General features: G+C 49.4%; 1 protein-coding gene across 2 annotated transcripts in view; it reads right to left on the reverse strand.

The window, feature by feature from the left end:
- Positions 1 to 17,609, reverse strand: part of LOC137421446 (tetratricopeptide repeat protein 39B) — a 130,512-nt gene that overhangs the window by 109,738 nt on the left and 3,165 nt on the right. Inside the window, exon 2 of one of the 2 annotated variants that reach the window (XM_078772760.1) lies at positions 12,031 to 12,201. The exons of the other annotated variant lie outside the window; for it this stretch is intronic. Coding sequence (XP_078628886.1) covers positions 12,031 to 12,048 — 18 coding nt within the window. The 5' untranslated portion in view covers positions 12,049 to 12,201. The remainder of the gene's footprint in view (positions 1 to 12,030; positions 12,202 to 17,609) is intronic. 2 annotated transcript variants of the gene reach the window in all.

Raw genomic sequence — 17,609 nt, forward strand, 5'->3', positions numbered from 1 at the left:
TCACTCATGGAAGAGGTGGTTGACTTGCCACGAGCATTTGGCCCACTCATGCAGAAACGCACTAGGGATACTCCGTTGTGTCATCAACCTGTATTATCTAGCATATAACATGGTACCCAGTTTGGATTTACATTAAATTACAAATACAACCTGTCACTTCACTGACAGGAATACCAAGAGAGGGAGGGGCGAGGGGGGGGAAGAAGTGAGGAGGAGAAGGGGGGTGAGGAGGGTGGGAGGGGAGTGGGGATGGAGAGCATGTTTTCTTGACTTGCATTTGGTAGGGTGACATGAGGGGCAAGGGGGTGGGGTTCTCAATTTGACTTTGGTCGGGGGACTTGAGCAGAGGGGAGAGGGAGGAGGGATTCTCAACTTGCGGTTGGTAGTGGAACTTAAGGGGAAAAGGGGGTGGGGATTAGACTTGGTAGGGGGGCTTGTTGGAAGTGGGAAGAGGTGGAGGGAGGTGAGAGGGAAGTGTTACCTTAGCTGTAGGTTTACATTTACCTCGAGTTTAGCTTTATCCCCTTACATCTCGTGGATGTATACAAGTGAGAGGGGGACTTCAGGGGGAGAGGTACTTTACCCCCTTGTAACCTCATGGAGGCTAAGGAGGCTTAAGCGAGAAGAGGACTTGAGGGAGGGAGTGGGTTATCCTCCTACAGTTTTATAGGCAGGCCAATTCATCAATGTGTTTGCTGTCCCTTGCATGGATGTAAAACTGGACGTCCAGTCTGCTGGCATTAGTCCAGGTTTGAACGAAATGGGGTACGTTCGAACAGCACATTCAAACAGCACGTACCATTTTTAAAGAGTGTAACATGGGCTTCCCTTGAGGAACGAGACCCACACTGCGGCTGTCACCCTGTGTACCCACTATCATGGTACTGGAATGGTGCTGGTGCCGCGAGCGACGTGACAGCACTATGGGGAAACACTGAGGCCGTGGCTGTGTAAGGTACAGGATGGGAACGAGCTCGGAGTGTCTCAGCTTCAGTCAGGACATGGGGAGCCAGAGTCAACAAGGGGAAGGTCTGCGTGGCATCTGTCCTTTCCCCATATATTTCTTTGCATCTCAGCTCATCTTTGTCACCCATTATTGATGTCATCATTCTTTGCCAATGACCAACCTCTCCCTTGCAGATCAGATAATACATTGATGTATTATCTTTGCAGCATGATGCCAGCATATGTACTGTAAAGTGTTAAGTCATTGCAGATAAGGATCCGAGGGCGGGACTGTCGTGTAGGGGATAAGGGGAACGTATAAGTGCTCTAATTATTGTACATATATGCCATTTCATTGTTTCATCTGCCTGTAATGCTTCAGTCACATTTGGCTCGGCGGCCGTAGGGTCTAAAAAATCTACGGCCACTAGCAATTATAGGGCGGCCGCAGTATTTCCACTGTCACACAATGTAGCAGTCACATATGTTTTTATTTTTCGGGTAGCCGCACGGGGTATTTAGAAATTGTGGACACCGAAAACGTGGGGGTGCCGTACGGTCTTTGATTTGATGTCGCACAGTGACCTTAGGGCATCCCTGCGGCGGCCATATAATTTTCAAGGCAGACGCAAGGTAGCCTCAAGGTGCCCACAAGGCGACCGCAGGGGGGCCCTAAGGCGAACGTGCGGCCAGACGGACGGTAACGAGTGCATATATATGTCAGCCATTAGGGTTTTAGCCCCATGACTCAATTGATCATAACATCTGAAATTATATATCGTGCTTCTGAAAACTGATTTGAACTCAACTGCAGACAGAGGTGAGTGGACAAAATGTGGTTTCGAGGCTCAACGTGCAGGGTGGATCCTTAGCCTAGTAAATTAGTCCTTGAATGAATGTGCCAAACAGTAGATAAAATGCTCTCGACCCACGTACAGGAAAAAGATGTCATCTAAACGCCTCCTTCACAAAGGGAATAATTAATTATATATCTTCGTAGTGTTTAGTATGTCTCCTAAACCAAGGACGTATCCAATCTTCATCTACCATTTAGCCTAGTGTATAAGAATATTTACTTCGGCCTGCGCTCGGGTCTGATATGTTTAGATAGATAGCCAAAAAAAGCGTAGCCTATCATTATGCTTACATCTTGTTGTCTAAATTTGACCTTCTATAGGACGGGACAATGGGAGGTGTTGTCCTTATGGTCCAGTTGTGCTATGTCTTCAGCGCAGATTCTTGTCTAATATTTTGCTATAAATGAAATGCCTTTCCACTTATTTTTCAGCGAGTGTCTTGAGGAATTGTCCGCTGCGTGTAGGCGGTACATTCTCGAGCCTCGCTCCACACGTGTGTGTATAATCGATTTTATTAAACATTGTTGCTCTTCTTCCTCTGATTCTTCTTCTTCTTCCTTCCCTTGAGGTCTTCGATCTCGACAATTTTGGTGTCAGAAGTGGGATACATCCAAGTGTGCAGACGAGGTGGATCCTCACGTTCCAGGTCGGGAGGGAGGCCTGCCGGCATCTAATTTGGTGGGTACGCATTTTTGCACCTCGAAATTGAAGCCTCCCGCCTTACTTTGGATGTGTGGACCTCTGTCGGCTGTACCACCTGGCTTGCATTCCGAACCAAATTTAGTTTAACCCAGAGCAACAGTGGGTAACGAATCGATTATACAGGGCGCGCGAGATAGGTAGGGATATCCCTCAGGTAAGCTTCCTGAGTGGGAAGCAGGTAGACCCATATGTGGGTGATAGATAATAGGTATTAAGTTACTCCGGCGTGAGAACTGCGTTTAAGGTTAGGAATCGGGGGGCGACCCGATCTTAGGACTACCAGGAGGGACTAGCCCAAGAAAGGTAGAATAATGAGTATTTTAAGTTAAGCTACGCACTGGATGTGTTAGAGTTCACAGGTAAGTAGGATTGAAGTGTGCATGAGTGTGCATGAATTTATACTGTATTGTATGGAGAATGAAAGGTCAGTCACATGGTATTTGTGTATAAGGGAATGAATGATCTGTCATTGCAGCGTGTATTTGTGTTTATTGTGTGTGTGTCATTGATGTGTGTCATTGACTGACAAGGGATTCCCCAAATTGCCTACGGGCGTTGGGCAATCCGGATGAGTAAAATTGGCAGGGAATAATGAGAATGTTATGGAGAGCATGTGTAGACAGGGCTTTAAAACAAGTGTTCAATTACATCCCCACATTAACGGCTCTCCAGATGTAGCAAGGGAGAATGGGAGTGAAAGTCAAAAATAATAGGCTGTCAACCGACAGGGTGTTTATTCAACGGCATAGCCGGGGCTTGTATTTGGCCGACGTGGGATGACAGAATGCGTTGAATGAAGGCAAGAATGACATGTGATGCTGACGTGAGTCCAATCGGAAGGATGGATGGTTATGGTTTCACCCGGTCCGTTTATCTGTCTGTCTGTCCGGACACGGAGCTCTTGGGGAGAGCCAGAAGGGGTTGGGGTGACCAAGATGAATGTGGACAATATATTAATTGTTCATATTAATCTATTAATCTCTGTATATTAATCTGTAAAAATATATTAATCTCTGTGTGTGTGTGTCCGTATTTGTCTGGCTTTCTGGCTGTCTATGGAGTCATGTCTCTGAACACTGATTTTGAGGGAGTTGCTGGTGCGGACCAAAGCGGTGTCCGCGGTATCTACTGGGGGTCGAATGTCACTCCCTCAGTGTCTGCGAACTTGTCGTTCGGCAGTGTCGAAAGACAGGTTCGATTGTCGGTCTGTCTGCTTGATTTTCGGGTCTCACTCTGAGTATATGGCATATACTCTGAGTATATGGTCGTTTTCTGTTTTGTGCTTTAATGGTGGTTGATTTGACTTCCCTGAAAGGGGGACTGAAAATGCTTTGATTTTTTCGTGGATTGCCCATTGGGCATGTTTAGGATTTAATAGAGTGGTGGAGTTCTGTGAAATATGATGACGTTGTCTTATGGACACTTTGTGAGTGGCTAGACACGTGCCTGGAAGGGGAAATTGTATTCATAACTCATGTGGGTTGTGTCTGAAGAAAAGGGTTAAAGTAAGTGTGAAGAAGGTCATGGAAAGTGCGAAGATGTTAAAGGAAAGTCGAATTAGATGGATCATTTGTCAATGACAAGTGACTTTGCAAGGTTTGCTAAGAAAGGGAGGGGAAAAGATTATAAAAGTTGATGGAAAAGACGGGAAATAAAGAAAAGGGGTTAGTTATGGACTGTTGTTTTGTGATAAGAAGGTGATTGGGGGCTGGTGAAGATTGGATCACGGCTCTGCAGACCAGGTGAACAGAACTCCACCAGGAGTGGGTATATGGGAATCACACCAATTAAATTATTGCTCAAAGGGAGGTGATAGAGCAAAATAAAAAAGATTGTCATGTGGACCGCAAGGCTAACCCCGCTCTTGCAGGGAAATGGTTTTGGGAGGCTAGTTATTTTTCAGATAATTTTTCCAGTGGGTTTATACTGATGTGAAATTCGCGTATCTAGGAAGGAAAGGAAAAAATTGTCCAGGTATTGATAGGATAACAGTGAAATTTTGAAGTGAAGTGAAGGATAACAGTGAAGAGTTAGTGTGTTCGTTGCGATTTTTGGGAATGGCAGGGTACTGTCGTACATGGATGATGGACCGACTGCGGAAAACGCCAGTAAGGCGTCGATACAATGTTGAACACCGAACGGTCCATGTGTTGGACAACAATGAAGGGTTCATAATTAATTTGGCACCTCAAGACAGACGTTCCGACATCCGCACCTACAGAGTTCGATGTAATACAATTACAAGCCGCGGCCTCAAACGTAGAACATCAAAAATTGGATTAAATTGGGAGCTCAGTGCCCCGCAGAAGGACAAATGTGGACGATTAATGACAAACCCGTGGCACCGCGAGCTTTATTGCCATGGTTGGCACGCATGGCGCATCCAAATGGCCATGTGTGCCATAGGGGGGTGAGGTGATGAGGCAGGTCACTTCCACCTGGGCAGCACCAGGCCTTTCGACTGTGGTTACCATGGTCTGTCGCTCGTGCGCTATATGTCATCGGTATCAGCGCCAGTGGATATGGCAGCCCTTGAATTACCTATCATGGATGACATGTTTTTTTTAAAGTTTTGCATAGATCTCTCCCATGTAGCACGCAACATACATGAACGCGTTTGAGAGGCCCTGCCGGAGCCAACAAGCAAGCCTATCCACACCTTCGAGGCGACTGGAGATTACGTGCTGGTGAAGCATTTCACCCGTAAGACTGCGCTCGAACCAAGATGGACGGGGCCATACCAAGTTCTTCTGATCACACCAGCAGCGGTGTTTTGTGAGGGCAAGTCGTCCTGGGTACATGCCACACATTGTAAGTTGGCCATACCCACAAACACAGACACCTCAAACGCACCACCACAGATCGAGGATGCTGCACCACCGCCTGTTAGGGGTGGCAATCACATTTAGTTTAATATACCGCTTCAGGCTAAAACAGGTGTCTGCAACAGGTGCATGGGATGCTAAAAGAGGACATTGGATTGACTTTAAATTGAAATGAAAATTGAAAGGGTGGATTAGGAAAATGAGTTTGTTCAAATAATCGTGGCATCTGTGGGATGCAACAATTTTGTGCCAGAATGGTGTATGGGAGCCGTCATCTGGGAAGCGTCGTTAAATGGCAGTAGGTTTAGACAGGTTTTGCTGCCCTCAGTCGTTTGAAGCAAGCGATTACTACAATGTGAATTCATGACGTCACAGAGCTCCCCCTACGATTATAGGCCACCATGCATTTCACACATATTAATTCCGCACCCACGGATCGAAAGCAAGAAAAAGCCAAAGGAAAATACGTATTGGACTGTGACCCGTGCAATGGCGAAAGTACAGAACCGATCACGGTGTTGGGTGTGCATGCATTTTCCCCACACCAGTACGACAGGGATAGAAATGGTAGTGCTACCCCTGTCCCTACGAGATATGTGCTCAGGACCCTTGCGTACCCCATGTCTGACCACAACCTTGGAACTGATAGGCCCAAATCTACCCAGCAGTGTGTTCCCGGGAGTTTCGATATACCCCACCCATTAAGCAGGCTTTGTTAGACAAACCACCCGATCCAGTCTGGGTGACAGAGCAAAAGGGACGGGTGTGTCTTATAGGAAAGGGACACGTTCAGATGGGAACCTCGGAATGTACCCATACCCTGCCATCCGACACCAGATGGAGAGAAAAGGGAGGCCCCCTTGTAATAACCATAGATGACCAAGCCCAGCATAACGTAACCAAGCTAACCATATCTTGGGGAACACCAAGCGCCACCCGCGTTGAGATCGGTAAATGCATGGCCTCGGCCCTTATCCCACCCCATGGAGTAATGTTTATTTGCGGAAATAAAGCATATCCATACCTACCCGAACAGTGGGGAGGGACTTGTTATCTGGGATCCATTTTTCCCAAGGTAAATTTGGTAAATCATGTATTATTAGATGTAGGGAAGATGATTAAAAGGAAGGTATTTTCGGAAATTAGTGAAAGTAAATATGGCATTTGAATTTCCAGACACGACACAGGAAATGCGGCTATGAATAAGCCAACCATCTGAGAGATAAGGTAACTAAATGCCAATTAGTGGGACGGGGGGCTAGGAATTGATCATGGTGTGTGTAAGAAAGTATTTTTCAGGATGGACGATGAAGAAATCGCCGTTGGAAAACCATGATCTTGACCACAGAGGCCGTCGATCTGAATGGGTCCTTCAACAAGGCAGATGTGACCAGCGCTTCAGAATTTTGTATTGATTTTTGTGATGACTGTGAAAATCCCTTGTGGGAACTGGCTACTGGCTGATGCCTGCATCGATGTTTGTGATGATTGTAATACTTGTGTTGAAAATCCCTTGCGTGTACTGGCTAACGCCTCTTATGTATTATGAATGATTGGCAAATAGATAGTCTCGCATTAGTAATGGAACGAATTGGAAACGAAACCTGAATCGCAGAACTACAATTGGAAAACGAATTAATGCATATGCAAACGATGGTGATGCAGAATCAAGTGGTTTTGGATATGTTGTTGGCAGAAAAGGAAGGAGTATATGGGGTGATCGATGAACCTATTTGATGCTTGGGATTCTGATAATGATTATGATTTTAGTTGGGATGATTATATCTGTGATTTAGAAAGTGTACGTTCTTTTAAAAATTATTTACACCACCCAGCAAATCACATTCACAGGGCTTGATGGCATTTAACGTCGATTGTTTGCCCTGATTCGCGAGGACCTCACTTGCATAAAGAGGGCCCCTTAATCTGGCTGGCAACTGGGTCGCACCTATGCCGCAGCGAGGGTGGATTCGGAATCTGGCGGGCGGCAGCAATCTCTTAAACCAGGCGCCGTCGTCGCGAATTATGGCTAACAATTTATGCGTTGAATGTTAGACGACCAGTTAGGGCCGGTATCTCTCTTTGAGCATACGTGACGCTATGTCGTGCCTGGCATGTAACTAATTGATGAATTTGGTGTCTTTCCAAGGAGGTGTCTTGTAAAGACAAAGGAAGGAACTGTCAGCCATTAGGGTTTTAGCCCCATGACTCAATTGATCATAACATCTGAAATTATATATCGTGCTTCTGAAAACTGATTTGAACTCAACTGCAGACAGAGGTGAGTGGACAAAATGTGGTTTCGAGGCTCAACGTGCAGGGTGGATCCTTAGCCTAGTAAATTAGTCCTTGAATGAATGTGCCAAACAGTAGATAAAATGCTCTCGACCCACGTACAGGAAAAAGATGTCATCTAAACGCCTCCTTCACAAAGGGAATAATTAATTATATATCTTCGTAGTGTTTAGTATGTCTCCTAAACCAAGGACGTATCCAATCTTCATCTACCATTTAGCCTAGTGTATAAGAATATTTACTTCGGCCTGCGCTCGGGTCTGATATGTTTAGATAGATAGCCAAAAAAAGCGTAGCCTATCATTATGCTTACATCTTGTTGTCTAAATTTGACCTTCTATAGGACGGGACAATGGGAGGTGTTGTCCTTATGGTCCAGTTGTGCTATGTCTTCAGCGCAGATTCTTGTCTAATATTTTGCTATAAATGAAATGCCTTTCCACTTATTTTTCAGCGAGTGTCTTGAGGAATTGTCCGCTGCGTGTAGGCGGTACATTCTCGAGCCTCGCTCCACACGTGTGTGTATAATCGATTTTATTAAACATTGTTGCTCTTCTTCCTCTGATTCTTCTTCTTCTTCCTTCCCTTGAGGTCTTCGATCTCGACATATATACCAGTTCTTTTTCATATGTATAACAGCACTTACAGTTGTCATGGCTACGGCTTGTCGAATTGCTACGGCCAACCTAGAAATGAAAAAAGTTATAACTCCGCGTTAGTTCCACGCTATAATTCCACGGCGACCCCTACGGCCTGTAAAAGATAGCCATACGCCCTTGGGCCACCCTGAGGCCACCTCAGAAACTCTGCGGCCGCCGCACGTTTCTGTCAATTTAGGGGGGGTACGGCCGCCGTATCCTAGCCGTAGAGCAAATGTGACTGAGGTGTAAATATCTACTTGGCCTGCCGTTCTAAATACTTGCATTTTTGTTACAGGCAATAAAGGCCATTTACTTAAGAAACTGTGTTTTGATTTATTCTATCTGTTCTGATGGTGACATAAGACTACGGAGGCGTTTGCCCTGCTCTGATTTGTTATCCAAGTTTTATCTCAGATGCGCTCAGTTGGTTTTGCTCAGCCGATTAACTAAGGTCTGTCACGTAACTGCTGGGACGGTTCCACTTTTGCCTCGCTCAACTCACTGGTATGGTAACTTGACCTTAGGTGGGAAGATCCAGCCAGAGTTGAGAGTTGCAAACGGCATCTGGGGTCTCGTACATATGCCATCCTCTCAAAGTTGTCCAGAGGCGACGCCCGAGAAAAACCACAACACAATTTGTATTTTCTTGTGCAAATATGGAGAATAGTTTATTTACTTTATCACCTTAATATTGTCTTGAATGTCAATTTGAAATTGTATTTTCAAAAAAACGACAACCACTGTCATAAGAACCGTTAATTACACTGCTATCGACTGCATCTCCATGGCTTGCAAATGAACAAACATCGAACAATACCACTCAAAGTTGGGAAAAAAGTCATTACAAATATTTAAGCAAAAGGACAAAGAAGCAAATAGAAAGGTAAGAGAATGGTGAAACAGGGGTGTGTTCCATTACCAAGCAGCTCGTAGAACGCTCGCCAAGTAGCTTAAGCACTCAAGCAAGCGCTGCAACAAAATGGTTGATAAATAAACAGCTGGTTTGGCAAGATGATTGGTAATGGGACACACCCCAGCACCTTAACGCAAAAAAAAAAAAACTGGCTTAACATATGGAGAAGGGGAAGCCTTGCTTAAAGTAAATATGCTTAGTTATAAGAATAGCTAAATTCTTTAACCTTTCAGATTTTACTCCAGATTTTGAAACCTAATTAATCCACGAGCTCTGATCCTCATATCCGAAGATAGACTTTTATTATATACTTTAATTAGTCTGTGACAGGCCATCATGGAAAATCACATCATATAATGAATAAAATTGCTCGAAGCTCCTTAATTTGAAAGGTACTAGGGCATGCCCGTACTATATATAAGCTAGGACGTGCCCGTACGTGGGTGCCCGTTCCTTGCCAAAAAAAAAAAAAAAAAAAAATTTGTGTAGGGGTGTGTGTGTGTAAACATCCTAGGGCGTGCCCGTACGTGGGTGCAAAAAAACATGCGTGCAAACAACAACAACAAAAAAAAACTTTGAAACCACGTGGCAGTAACGACCACAGAACCCCCCTCCCTCTATTTACATGAATGGTTTGGTCCATTCGCAACGACCACAGAACCCCCCCCTCTATTTACATGAATGGTTTGGTCCATTCGCAAAGCCAAAGCGAACGACCACAGAACCCCCCCCTCTATTTACATGAATGGTTTGGTCCATTCGCAAAGCCAAAGCGAACGACCACAGAACACCCCCCCCCCCCCCCCCCCTCTATTTACATGAATGGTTTGGTCCATTCGCAAAGCCAAAGCGAACGGCGAACGGCTAAATCGCCATAACTCGGTAAGTACTTGTCCGATTAATTTCAAACCTTGAAAAGGCACATCCTCGGGTCCCCAGCAATATACCTGGCAAGTTTCAAGTATATCGGACCGGTAGTTGTCGAGAAACAGCGGTCACAGACAAACAAACGTACAAACGTACAAACGTACAAACGTACAAACAGAGATTACTGGAATTATAGATAGATAGCATATAAAATAGTGATGTATGCAACAATCCGTAGGTATGAAGATCAGACATTTGATGATGCGAGTGAGGAAAGTCCCAAAAAAAATTTGAGCACTTAATCAAGGATAAACCGTTGCAGCCTGTTCCAAGGTAAGGCGTTTTTGAGTAGCCTGAAAAAGCTTTTAAGATCCCTGCGAGGGATAGCAGACTGACCAAAGATAAAGCTTGTTTTTGTTTCAGTGAAATAAGCCAGTTAATTATCTTCAAAAGGGGTGTTTAAACACACCCAAACACCTAGTTTTCATTCATGCACTCCTTTAGAGTCTGCTTTGCGTGCAAAGTTTCGGGCAGCTATGCTTCATGGTTTTGGAGTTATGGCTAAGACACATACACATACACACACACACACACACACACACACACACACACACACACACACACACACACACACACACACACACACACACACACACACACACACACACACACACACACTGCCCGAGTGGGTGGTCAGACGTTATGTTGTAAGTTTGCACTGTTTAAAAATTGTTACATTGCTTATAATTACTGATTTATTTGCAATTTTACCATTGGATCGATTTCTGATCAAAGGGAATGGTTGAGAGCTGCACAATGGCAAGATGATACAAAGTAAACAAACTGTAACCTCATTTTACGTGTACATTTAGTGGGACAGTGTCGCTTGGAGTTTATGGATTTATTGTTTTACATCACACCTGTCATGGCAACATTTTCTTTAATTTCAAGATGGCCTGACATTTACTGAAGAAGAACACTTGATTTTCCTTTTAAAATACCTGCAATGAATGGCAAAAAAGTACAGGAATAGATTAATGAACAGCAAATTGGTTTACCTGTTCAGTGTTCTCTTTCATGTTCAGTGTGTAGAGCCCAGGTTTAAATCTCTTCACTCTATGTATTTTTGGGGTTGCCCCCCAAAATAGGTATTTTTTTCGTTTTGTTTGTTTTAAGTCTCATGATTGTGTTGGTATGATTCTAGATGCCACCCTGACTCCTATAAACCATTGAAATTGGTTTAAAATACCATGATACTGTTTAAAATACCTTTAGTCGGTGTGGTATACTGCTTTATTATTCCACCAGGTGTAGTGCCCCTATTTTTTGAAGTAAACATTGCAGTCAAATTGTACATTTCGCAAAACACCTTTATCTCAAGGTTACCTGCAAATACACCAAGTCGTCCCATGTATACCCGATATTCGTCTTTTGTAACTATATACTGTGGTATTCCATCTGGGCCACATCCTCGCAAAACACCCAAAGATCGGTCCCAAAATATACATACATGATAAACAGTTCTCCGTCTCAGGTCGACATGAGTGTTGTCATCACCCTCCACGAATAAAGCGATAGGCTACTTGAAAATAAACAACTCCCATCAACAAATAAATCTCCTTCAAGAAAAATTTCCGAGTTGTTTGGACCTCAGTAAATATCGCCATTTTACAACAAACAGAACTTCCACACAGCATACAACTACAACTACAACAACAACAACAACAACAACATCGTTTCGGAGAAACAAATATTACCTTGTACATATTACCTTCAGAACAACTACACCTCAAATAATAGGATGGCTCCGGAAAAATAAATATTACCTCAACTTTACCACAACAACAACAACACCAACAGGAAAAAACACGATAGCTCCGGAAAAAAGAAATATTACCTCAACATATACTGTACCTTCACAACAACAACAACAGGAAAAAACACGATAGCTCCGGAAAAAAGAAATATTACCTTGTAGCGATTACCTTATTGCATTGGGACATAATCCACGGGCATGGGCCAGTGGGGCTTTTGATGGTGTGGACGTGGCGTGCGCGCGGTTGTTGGAGCCACGCCCTCCGAAGAGGGTTTTGGCGTTATAAAAGCTGTATGAGTTCCGTTCGCGACTTCGCGTCTTCGTCTTCGCGAGAGGAGTGCTGTTGGAATAAAGGAGCTTTGAACACCAAAGAAATGGCCTCGTCCTCTCGTCATCCGCAACTCCTACAACCTCAACATTACCTTCACAACAACAACACCAACAGAAAAAAACACGATTCCTCTGGAAAAAAGAAATATTACCTCAACATTACCTTCACAACAACAACACGATCTCTTAAGTCTTAGGCGAAATAAGCTATTCGATGCCTGGAGGCCAAAAATCCTGAGGCCCATACATGCTATGGCCTTCGTAAGGCGCCATGATGGACATCGGCTGCAACCTTTCAATATATATATTTGAAAATCCTCGATTTACACGAAAAGGAAAACTGAAATGGAAGGCACAACGATCATGAATATACTGTATAACACTTCCGCAGGTGGTTTGGGCCTACCCAAGCAGGAAAATGGCGACCGAAGCCAGCTGTGCTGATATGTACATACATAGTCTATCCGTCCCATCAAAAACCATAGTTCGGTTATTTAGTATCTAGACACCCGGAATTAAAACGTTAGTACATTGATTGAGAAGCTTGTCAATGCATATTTACAAATCCTTATTTGTTAAATTTACGCATTTGACTCCTCAATAGACAAGTCAGGAGGCCACGATGGTTTTTGAGCGAGCGGTATTCAATGACAAAGGTCAAAACCGACATTGAAAAGACATAAATAGGAATGTATTATCTGTTATGAGACTAGTTAGCTACACAATACCGAAAATTCGGTTCGATTCCGACAACTTTGAAAATTTGACCTTTGTGACCTTCAAAGGTCAAAGATTATGAAATTTGTTGGAAAACTTTTATTTCATGATGTATGTGATAATATAAGATCATGTACGACATTTCACCCTACCAGGAAGCGAACAATGTAATAAAACCATTGTAGCGGCTACCGCTGGGTTTTCACAATCGCCTTGCACCTATCAAGGACGCGGAGCGATCACCATGCCGGGCTCGTCCAGGACGCCCGGGCAGGCCCGCGCTCAACTTGCCAGGCCTCGGTCGGGACGCCCGGGCATGCCCGGGCAGGCTCGCCCTCAACTTGCCAGGCCGCAGCCAGGACGCTGGGCCACGCCCCCTCTCGCCTTTCCTGGGCAAACGCTCCGGGATAATATGTATATATATTGCTGCCCGATAAACGGGCTTTTCAGAGTGCCTGAGTGTTTGGTTTGATTAAAGCAACTCGGATGAATTCCAGCTTTTTGTCGCGTCCATTCTTCCGATCGACGTGGGAGCCCCAGCTCCTTCATTGGTGACCTACCGACATGGACACGGCAGTCGCCCTTAAACTGCCTACCTTCTGGGAGGCTCACGCGGCGGTTTGGTTCGCACAGGCGGATTCCCTGTTCGCCCTGCGAGGCATCACGGCCGACGACACCCGCTTCCACCATGTGGTAGCAGCGCTCGGTTCGGCCACCGCGGCCCGCGCCCTGAGCCTCCTCGAGAGCCCGCCAGCCGCTGACAAATACGGCGCGATTAAGAAGCTTCTCCTCGACGCTTTCGCCCCCCCATCGGCGGAACGCGCACGGCGGCGCCTGCTCGACCTGCCCGAGCTCGGCGACACGCGCCCTTCCGAGCGAATGGACTACATGCTTTCACTGCTCGGCGAGCACTCTCCGGCATTCCTGTTCCGGGAGCTGTTCCTCTGTCAGCTGCCTAACCCGGTACGCCTCGCCCTGGCAAGCACGACGATCACAGATCCCCGGGCCCTTGCCAGAGAAGCCGACAAGATCTCCGCCGCAGGTCAGCGCATCGCAGCGGTGACATGGGACCCACCGCCGTCCGACGCAACACCCATGGCGCCCGAGCACCCGGCACGGTCGACGACCGAACTGCCGACGCAATTGGCGGCCGCTACACCGAGCCGACCACCCCCAGCACGACGACCGGGGCCTCCACCTGACCAAGCGTGGTGTTACTATCATGCCAGGTTCGGACAGAAGGCCCGGACATGCCGACCCCCATGCACCTTCGGCAGGCCGGGAAACGGCCGGGCCGGCGTTCATTACCAGCCATGAGCGGCGGCCACACGGGCAACTTACTGTTCATCACGGATAAAGCGTCCGGACGGCGCTTCCTGTGCGACACCGGCGCCCAACTGAGCGTCATACCCGCCTCTGACCAGGACAGGCAGTCCGCGGTTTGCGGCCCCTCCTTGGTTGCGGCCAACGGATCGACCATCCGCACCTTCGGCCCGCGCAACGTCACCCTCTGCTTCGGCGGCCAACGCTTTGCTTGGACGTTTGTAACCGCAAACGTGCCCATGGCTCTGCTAGGCGCCGACTTCCTCTGCGCACACGGACTGCTGGTGGACGTCCAACGGCGTCGTTTAATCAACGCCGAAACCTTCAGCTCCCTGGTATGCACATTGAGCAGCTCCGCACCGACCGAGCTGGCATGCGCCGTCCCGGCGGCGAACGAGTTTGCTCGCCTGCTCACGGAGTTCCCGGCCCTCACGCGGCCGACGTTTTCGGCCGTCGCAGTACGGCATGGGATCGAGCACCACATACCAACCATGGGCCCGCCGGTCTACGCCAGGGCCCGCCGCCTCGACCCAGCCAAGCTCGCCGTGGCGAAGGCCGAATTCGACGCGTTGGAGCACCTCGGCATCGTGCGGCGCTCCGATAGCGCGTGGGCCTCACCACTGCACATCGTGCCAAAGCCGGGGGGTGGATGGCGCCTGTGTGGCGACTATCGCCGTCTCAATGATGCTACCACCCCCGACAGGTACCCGATCCTGCATATCCAAGACTTCTCCGCCCGTCTGGCGGGACGGGTCATTTTTTCGAAAATTGATCTCATACGGGGATATCACCAGGTACCTGTCAGGGCGGCCGACGTCCCTAAAATGGCAGTCATCACGCCGTTCGGCTTATTCGAATTCTTGCGGATGCCGTTTGGTCTCAAGAACGCGGCTCAGGCGTTCCAGCGCTTAATGGACGGCGTGCTGCGTGACCTGCCGTTCCTTTTCGTTTACCTGGACGACATCCTCGTCGCCAGCACGTCCCGGGCCGAGCACCTCCTCCACCTCCGAACACTGTTCGGGCGCCTCAGCGAGCACGGCCTCATCGTCAACCCGGCCAAATGCCACTTCGGCACGACGGCCATTGATTTTTTGGGCCACCACATCACCAAGAACGGGGCCGTGCCGCTGCCAACCAAGGTCGAGGCCATCACCACGTTCCCGCGTCCCCGCACCATAAAGGCCCTGCAGGAATTCCTGGGAATGGTGAATTTTTATCACCGCTTCGTGCCCCGCGCTGCTCAACTCATGCGGCCCCTCTACGAAGCCCTCCGGGGCAAGCCGGCCAAGCACGACATCGCCTGGTCTGCAGCAATGGATGCGGCCTTCCAAAGCTCAAAGCGGGCCCTCGCCGATGCAACACTGCTCGCTCACCCGGTGCTCAACGCTCCCATCGCCCTCACCACGGATGCCTCCGACTACGCGGTGGGCGCCGTACATGAGCAATGGGTGAACGGGGTTTGGCAGCCACTCGCTTTTTTCAGCCAGCAGCTCCGGCCGAACGAGCTCAAATACAGCACGTTTGACCGGGAGCTCCTCGGTCTACACCTGGCCGTCCGCCATTTCCGCCACCTCCTGGAGGGCCGACCTTTCACGGCGTTCGTCGACCACAAGCCGTTGGTTTACGCCATGGCCAAGGTCACGGAGCCGTGGTCGGCCCGCCAACAGCGCCACCTCTCCGCCGTGTCGGAGTTTACCACGGACATCCGGCACGCCGCCGGCAAAAACAACGCCGTGGCCGACTGTCTTTCCCGGGCCAGCGCGAACGCGGTCCACCTGGGCGTGGACTTTGCGCTTATGGCGGCGGACCAAACCACCGACACCACGGTGCAAGCCCTCCGGGCGGCGGACACGGGCCTCCGCCTGGCCGACATCCCCTTCGCGGACACTGTCCTGCTCTGCGACGTCTCCCAAGGCCAGCCTCGCCCCATCGTGCCCGTCACCTGGCAACGCCGCATCTTCGCCTCCCTCCACGGCCTTTCCCACCCGGGCCGGAAAGCTTCCCAGAAGCTGGTGTCGGCGCGATTCGTCTGGCACGGCCTTCGTCGGGACGTCCGCGATTGGACCAGCACCTGCACGGCCTGCCAACGGGCCAAGGTCCACCGACACACCCAGGCCCCGCTGGCACCTTTCACCGTGCCCGAACGACGTTTCGACCACGTCAACGTGGATCTGGTGGGCCCCCTCCCCCCATCACGGAGGTTCACACACCTGCTCACCATGGTGGACAGGACCACCAGGTGGCCGGAGGCCGTTCCCCTCGTCTCCACCACCACCGCTGACGTGGCGCAGGCTTTCATCGCCACCTGGGTCGCCCGCTTCGGCGCACCGGCGGACATCTCGTCAGACCGCAGACCACAGTTCACCTCCGAGCTGTGGGGCGCGGTCGCCCGCAACCTGGGGGTCAAGCTCCAACGTACTACGGCCTACCACCCCCAAGCAAACGGGTTGTGCGAGCGATTCCACCGCTCCATGAAGGCCGCGCTCATGGCCGGCCTTCAAGACGGCGGTTGGGCCGACCGGCTGCCGTGGGTCCTTTTGGGCCTCCGCACGGCCCCCAAGGAGGACCTCCAGGCATCCACCGCCGAACTGGTCTATGGCCAGGCGCTACGCGTCCCGGGCGAATTCGTGCCCAACGCTACCAGTCCCTGGTCCGCAGCTCACCAGCGCTCGGACCTCCAGGAGGCCGCCCGACGGTTTGCCCCCGTGCCAACATCCCACCACGGTGACCCCCAGTCCTACGTCCCCCCAGCACTTCGCACAGCGGAGTATATTTTTGTGCGTCACGACGCACATCGGGGGCCACTCCGGCCGCCGTACGACGGGCCCTTCCGGGTGCTGCGACGGGACGACAAGTCGTTCGTCATCGACATCGGCGGCAGGTCGGACCGGATTGCGGTGGACCGCCTCAAGCCGGCGCACGTGGACGTCGACCACCCACCACGGGTGGCCCTTCCGCCGTGGCGAGGCCGCCCCCCGTCCACGGTGCCCCCCACTCGACCGCCCACCACCACACCGGACCCCCTCCCACGACCCGCCAGGGGTCGCTTCGGCCGGGTCATCAGGACCCCCCTCAAATTGACCCTGCTGGTGCAAGTCGATTCTGGGGGGACGTGTGTAGCGGCTACCGCTGGGTTTTCACAATCGCCTTGCACCTATCAAGGACGCGGAGCGATCACCATGCCGGGCTCGTCCAGGACGCCCGGGCAGGCCCACGCTCAACTTGTCAGGCCTCGGTCGGGACGCCCGGGCATGCCCGGGCAGGCTCGCCCTCAACTTGCCAGGCCGCAGTCAGGACGCTGGGCCACGCCCCCTCTCGCCTTTCCTGGGCAAACGCTCCGGGATAATATGTATATATATTGCTGCCCGATAAACGGGC

The sequence above is a fragment of the Myxine glutinosa genome, chromosome 2, assembly GCF_964187855.1.
Source record: "Myxine glutinosa chromosome 2, kmMyxGlut1.1, whole genome shotgun sequence".
Classification (NCBI taxonomy): domain Eukaryota; kingdom Metazoa; phylum Chordata; class Myxini; order Myxiniformes; family Myxinidae; genus Myxine; species Myxine glutinosa.